This window comes from Neopelma chrysocephalum, unplaced genomic scaffold (assembly GCF_003984885.1).
Source record: "Neopelma chrysocephalum unplaced genomic scaffold, ASM398488v2 Primary Assembly neopelma1_105, whole genome shotgun sequence".
In the NCBI taxonomy this organism is placed as follows: Eukaryota; Metazoa; Chordata; class Aves; order Passeriformes; family Pipridae; genus Neopelma; species Neopelma chrysocephalum.
The window spans coordinates 632,895-639,558 of NW_020897769.1; the positions used below are offsets into that span (position 1 = coordinate 632,895).

The window sequence follows — 6,664 nt, forward strand, 5'->3', positions numbered from 1 at the left end:
AGGCTGCCTTGCACATAGCTGGTGTGTCCAGCAGCCTGAGTGTGGGTGATGCTCAGTGTGAGAGGGAACAGCTGTAGCCAGACTGCTGGATCTGCCTCATCCTGCAAGGAACAGCAGCACTGGGCTTGAACTGGGCTTGAACTGGGGCTTTCAGTATCCAGAGATGCTTAAAAAATAAACAGGGAAAGCATCAGCATGAGCTGCTGGGATAAGCTGGAGGGATCCTGGTGCCTGGGGGCCACTGGTGCTGACCTTCTGACCCCTCCAGGCAGCTGGGCCGGCCCCCCACTCTGGCACAGGCTCATCCAGAGCTCCCACATCGAGGCAACGCTTGTCGCTCTGACTTCCCTGCAGAAGTGGATTTGTTGGGCACAGGAGCGTGGGGTTTCTTAGTTAATAACCAATTCCAGGTCTGCTGCAGGAAAGGGGGATGCCAGGGGTGTCCACTGGCAGCTCCCAGGGCGGCGGGGAAGGTGGGGAGAGGAGCTGCGGCCGGGGGAGCCCTTTGCAGGGGGGACAGAAACGAGCCGGGGAGCCCCCAGGGCCCCGGCACGGCTGCGGGCTGAGGACGGCTCCCTGCAAGGACTTCCCCGTCCTGATCCTCGCCCTTCCCGCGGCAGCAGGGCCGGCCTCCGGCTGTGGGACGAGGTGCGAGTCGGGGAGAACCTGGACAAAAAGCTCTGTTGTCGCCGGCCGCCACCTCGGCCGCGGGAGCCCCGGAGCAGCGGTGCGAACACGCAGCCATCCCTCGGCCGCCCCAGCGCCGCGTCCCCCGAGAGCTGCGAGCGGCTGCGGTTGCTCTTACTGGCCTACTTTCCGGGCTACGTCAAAGCCGGGCTTACGGAGCCGGGAGCCGCGGCGAGGGCGGCCGAGCAGCTCCCGGTGCCAGCGGGGAGCGGGGGCTAATCCCGGCCCTGGGCCGCCCAGCCCGGCTGGCACAGCGGGCCGCTGGGCACCGGGGCAGGGGCGGCGGCGCTGCCGGGGGGCTGGGGACGTGCCAAGGCAGCGGCACAGCCACCGCGGGGTCCGCCGGGACGGGGACCCACCGGGAGAGCCGGTGCCCGAGCCCAGGCACTGCTCCAGCGCAGGGGAGCTGCCGGTGCAGCCGGGCTCCCGCACCCGCCATCCCGGGAGGCCAGTGGGAGCGGGATGGAGTAAAAGGCAGATTTAAAATCAACAAACAAAAGGCTTTTTGGTAGCTGGGGTTTTTTTGGGGATTGAGGTTTTTTGGTTTCTTTTTTGTTGTTTTTTTTTTAATGCAGGCTATAAATAACCTGTAAAATATTTTATCTGGGCTGTTTCTGCAGCTGAAATCTTGTCCCTCTGGCTTCCCAAGCTCGGGATGTGAGTGCAAGCACTGGGGCCATCATGGAGCACCCCAGGATCCCTGGGTTCTGTGCCTTTGTTCACTGGGGTCCCTGAATACCTCCAGCCCCCATGGGTTGGAAACAGTCCCCCCCAGAACGGGCCTGAGCTCCACTCCCAGGGTGGGAGAGGGGCTGAGCCCCCTCAGGCCGGACGGAGGTGTGAGGCTCAGCCTGGACAGTGCAGGACGAAGAGGGCAGGGGAGGACGGTTTGCAGTTGGAATTTCAGGCACAGGAGCGCTCCCCCCAACTTCCCTGTCGTTCCTGTCCCGTGCCGGGGACAGAGTGGTCCCTGCTCCCCAGGCCTCTCAGCCTCCATCGCCCCCCACCAAGGGCTCCCCGACACCCCATCTCTCCCTCCGCGGTACCGGTGCCCGGCGCATCCCGGCCGCATCCGGGCGCCGCAGCGGTTTCCGTGGAGATGGCATCTCCCGAGCCCGCACCGCCCGAGCCGGGGGTTTCCATGGAGATGCCGTATCCAGCACGGCACAACCTGAGCCGGAGATTCCGCCGAGATGCTGTAGCCGGGACCCTCGCCCCGCAGCGGGGCCATTCCCGGGAACGCGGGTGGTTGGGCCCCGCGGTGGCTGCGGGGTGCCTGTGGTATCACCCACTGCTCCTCACATCGGTTCGGTGACAGCGCTGGGACACCGGCAGCTGCGGCTCCGAACGTCCTGAGGCTGGAGCCACCACCAGCCTTGTCCCTCTCCAGAGTGGGGACCCGCTCAGTCGGGCTGTGCTGTCATATGCAGGGTCTCCCGGAGGTGGCGGATCCCTGCCCGTCCCCAGCCTGGGGAGGAGAGGGGTAAATCCCCGTGTCCCCGTGATGACTTTGTCCCAGCTGTCACCTTGCAGCTCCCCCAGTGGCACGTGGGGGCCAGGATGGGATGTCAGGGACACCAGGTGGGGAGCAGACACCGTGCTGGACCCCTGCACCTGGGGACACCAGGTACCACAGCCCCAAACCAGCAGCATCTGGGAGCTGGGGGACACCTGGCCGAGCTCCAGCAGAGCCACAGCACCAAAAACCTCCCAGAGGAGGCATGACCGTCCCCAAAGGGCAGGATTGAGGCCAAGCCGGGGGTGAGCAGAGGCAGATGTCCTCCTGGCAGGCAGCTGCCTGTACGTGTGCCCTGGCCAGTGTTACAATAGCAGCTTCGTCTGAGCACAGCTACCGCAGAGGTGGCACCTTTCGTTCCACACACAGCGGATCTCTGGCAAACCCGGAGCTCCCGCTGCAGAGACAGGAGGGAGAAGCACGGGAGCACCGCTGGGACACGCTGGGACACACCCGTGCCCATTCGGTGCCTGTGGGAAACGCAGGGCTGGCTCAGCCCCCACGCCCCTCCCTCCTACAGCCCCCTCCGCGTTCCCTCCGCACAATCTCCCCTCCCAACCCGACCTTCTTCACTCGCCCATGTCCTGTCCTGAGCCAGGGCCACCTGGAGCCCCCACGGGGGCTTCTCCGCTGGCAGAGCAGCAGCAGCCAGGTCCTCCCACATCCCGTGTGGAGCGTGACAGCCCTCAGCCCTGGGGATCAGCGGTGGGGGGCTGCAGCCAGGAGCCTGGGGGTGATGCCTGCGGCTTAGGCATCGCTGGCCATTTCAGCCTCCAGCTCCTGGGGGGCCACAGGTCCCACACAACCCGGCCACTGCCGGGGCTGCCGGCAGCACTTCCAGCGTCCCCAGGCACAGGCTGCCAGACGCAGCGCTGCGGTCAGAGCCCGGCTCTTTGTCTGCCGTTACAAATAGGAGCCCCAGGCGGCTGCCGAGGCCGAACCTGGGGGGCTCAGGGCTGGGGGACGGATACTAAAGGAGCAGGAATCTGGCGTGGCAGCCTGGGAGCAGGGGCAGGCCCAGTTCTGCCCGCAGCCAGCTGCTCTCCTGAGCCTCCTGCTGCGTGGAAAAGGGCTGGAGTGGAGCCAGGGCTCACTGCGGGCACCCCTCTCACCCCTGCCAGCCCTGCAAGCCTCCTTGCCTGCTTTTTGGGGCTCCCCTGGCACCCTAAGCTCTGCTCACCCACTGCATCCTCCTTCCCTCCATCACTTTGCCCTTGCCCTGGCTGCCAGCTCTTCCTGCAGCTCCCAGGCACAACACAGTTCCTGCCTGCCTTATCCCTGTGATCCCGCATTCTCACCCATCAGCGGTGCCCTCCCAGCCCAGGGCTTCTCCTGGGATGCAGAGGAGGAGGAGGGCAGCAGAGGCAACGTGTGCCTACTGACTCCTATCCATGCTGCTTTCTCCACTCTTCTCCAGCCAGTACAGAGGCCTGGAGTGTGCAAGGAGAAAGAGACCATCCCCAAGCTCCCTGGGGGACCCATGGATGGTCCAAGGGTAAGCCACCCAAAACCTCAATCCGTAAAATCCCCTTCCCGAGGCAGGAGCAGCCTTGTTTTGTCCCCAGCGGCCGGGTTCAAAATGTCAACCTCTGAGTTCATAACAGATCCAGTTTCTCACGCAGGAGGTGGGACTCCATCCCATGTCCCTCCTGAGTCCCAGATTCCTTGGGGAGCAGGGGGAAGAGGGGCTGCACAGCAGGACAGCGGGCAGGAGCCTGGCCTGTCACATCCCCAGCAGGACTCATGGCCTCCCTGCCCACCATTCCCTGGCCCTGGGTGCCAGCAGGGAGGAGAAGGCAGCCACCCTGACAAAGTGTCACCTTCTGGCTGCACTGTCACCTGTGCTGCCAATGTTTGTTGTCTGAGCAGGGACAGTTGAAGAAACACATGAGGATAAAGGCTGTAGTAGGAGGTGACACTTCTCACCAGTGTCACTGTACCAGCCAAACCCAGCTGAGCTCTGCCCACTTCAGAGGGAACAGCATGGACGATCCTTCTTCAGAGAAGTCCCAAGAAACCCAGTGAGAGACCTCCAGCAATGGACACCCTGTTCATCCCAACATGACACCCCTCCCCTGGCTCCTCAGTCACAACCCCACCTTCCCAGTGGAAGCTGACATGTCCAGGGTGGTGACATGGACGTGACACGGCAGCAAGCACACAAGGCATCACCTCAGCCCTCTCCTCGTGGTGCCAGGAGCTGCAAGCCACCCTTGCCACCACCCTGCCAGAGGAGAAGGCTCTGTGATCCTTGCTGATCTGGAGATGCCCTTTTGCATCCCCTGGCCTGACAGCCCTCCTGCTTGGGGATGGCAGGCACCAACACGGTCCCCAGAAGGGACAGGGTCTCCCCCCACTGCAGCCTGGCAGGAGCAGAGTGTGCCATGCCCAGATGGGTGTGTTAGCCAACGTGTTCCAGTTTCTGGCTCAGGGAGTGATGTGAATCCTACTCAAAAAACAGAAGGAAGGGGCGAAATAAATAAAAAAGAGACACAAAATGGAGCAGTAATGACAAAAGCAGCAGCAACAGCGGCTGCAGGCCAGGTCAGAGCCGAGCGCTCAGGCCCTGGTGGCCCAGGGGACCACAGCAGGCAGGGGACACACAGGTCAGGGGCTGCCCTGGGCACTTGGAGGGCACATGGGTGCCCTCAGATCTGTGGAGTTTGGCAGGAGTCTTGCTGCTCAGGCAGGTGGTGTGGGGGAAATGCCAAGGTGAGGCAGCAGCTGGGGCTGCCCATGGCTGGGGGGTCCAGGGAGACGTGTCCCCTGGATGGAGAGGAGGTAAAGGAGCCCCCAGCTCCCCCCATGGCGTGTAGCCTGGCTTGACTTCCTTGAAGAATTACCTTGAGGGTTCCTCATCATATTTTTGCTGTGGTAGATCATTCCTGTTGGCCTTTCTTCCAGTTAGTCTGTGACTGGTGTCCGATTAACTCCAATCCCTGATGGAGGAAGCGCCTTATCCCCCAGGCTTTCCCATTTCCCCGGAACATGAGAGCCACAGAATTTTTCAGCACCACCTTTTAAAGCCTTTTGGTGCAATTTGTCCCATCCTGAAGATTTCAAAGGTTCTAATTAAACAGGGCAGAAGCAGTGGTGTGTCAGAGGACACAATAGTGGGATGCTGAGCTCTCCCAGCCAGTACCATGCATCCCTGGGTGCAATTCCTGCAGGGATGGGGTGAGGCAGCTGCAGAATGAGGCTGTTACTCAAACTGTCTGTTTTTAATTGCACCAGGATGCAAATAAGGCAGGTCCTTACGAACCTGGGTCATGTGCCTGTCACAGGCTGTGCCAGCCCCACTTCCTGACCATCACCCAGCCTGAAACACCTCTTAGAGCATCTCCTCTGCAGTCTGGCTGGAGGCAACAGCAGGAGAAGGTACACTACAACGGGGAAAAGTGGAGTAATTCTCCCTCTGCAGGAAGAGCTTCCTCCCTCATGGCCTTCCTCGGCATAGCTCGAGCTTTCTGCCTTCCCACAGTTCTGCCAGCCCCATGTTTCACCCTGCCACCCCCCAGAGTGCTGCCTGCAATTCCCAGATCTCATGCCCCGCACACTCAGCACCCTCCTGCTCACAAAACCTTGCCCTAAACTGCTCCCCAAGCCCCCACACCCCCAATGGGGTGAGGGGCCGTCTCCTGCCCCAGGCTGCTGCAACCTTTCTGGCAAAAATTGGAGCTCGATCCCTGTGTAAGATGTTTTTTCCTCTCCTTAGGCATTGGAAAGGTCTGGGGTTGAGGCTGCAGAGGACGGTCCCGGCAGGTGACACCAGGGTGTGGTGCCAACCAGATGTGCCAGCCGGGGGTGGCCACACCCTGGCGCCCGTGCCCACCTCTCAGAGACCCTGGCCAGGGAAGACGCTGAGCCAAGAAGAGACTTTTTACCATCTCATGGGCCAAACCACGGGAGCAAACGGGTCCTGCAGGCATCAGGGCAGCACGGACCCCACAGGGATCGTCAATGGAGCCCACGGGGGTCCGAGCAGCACCCCACGGGCACGGGACGGTGACACCCACCAGGCCCCCCGGCGCCCACGGGGGATCGGGGTCGCGGTGACCGCAGCACCGCCCCGTTCTGAGCCCACCCCGCAGCCCTGTGGGGCCCGGCCCCGGGCAGCCCCCGGCCCCCGCCCGCCCCCGGGGCCGCTCCACGCCGGAGCGCGGTGTCACCGCACGGGGACGGGGGAGGCAGCGGCGGCACCGCGCCCCCTGCCCCGGGACCGGCCGGTACTGCCCGGCCCCGCGCAGCCCCCGCGCTGTGAGCCGGGGGGGCTGGATCCCGCCCTCCCCTCCGGGTCGCGCAGGAACGGGGACCCCCGCGGCCCCCCCAGCTGCCGGTACGCGGGGGCCAGGCGGAGGGGGGCGGCGGGGCCAGGGCGAGGGGCCGGGGGAGAGGAGCGGGCACGGGGCGGTGCTGCGCGGGGCCCGGCACGGCCCGGGGCGGCGTGGCCGGGCAGGGCCG

At 63.8% G+C, this 6,664-nt stretch overlaps 1 protein-coding gene across 1 annotated transcript in view; it reads left to right on the forward strand.

Moving 5' to 3' along the window:
* Positions 1-1,786: 1,786 nt before the first annotated feature.
* The window catches only part of BCORL1 (BCL6 corepressor like 1), a 35,615-nt gene continuing 30,737 nt past the window's right edge, over positions 1,787-6,664 (forward strand). Inside the window, exon 1 of the mRNA XM_027696092.1 lies at positions 1,787-1,932. Coding sequence (XP_027551893.1) covers positions 1,787-1,932 — 146 coding nt within the window. The remainder of the gene's footprint in view (positions 1,933-6,664) is intronic.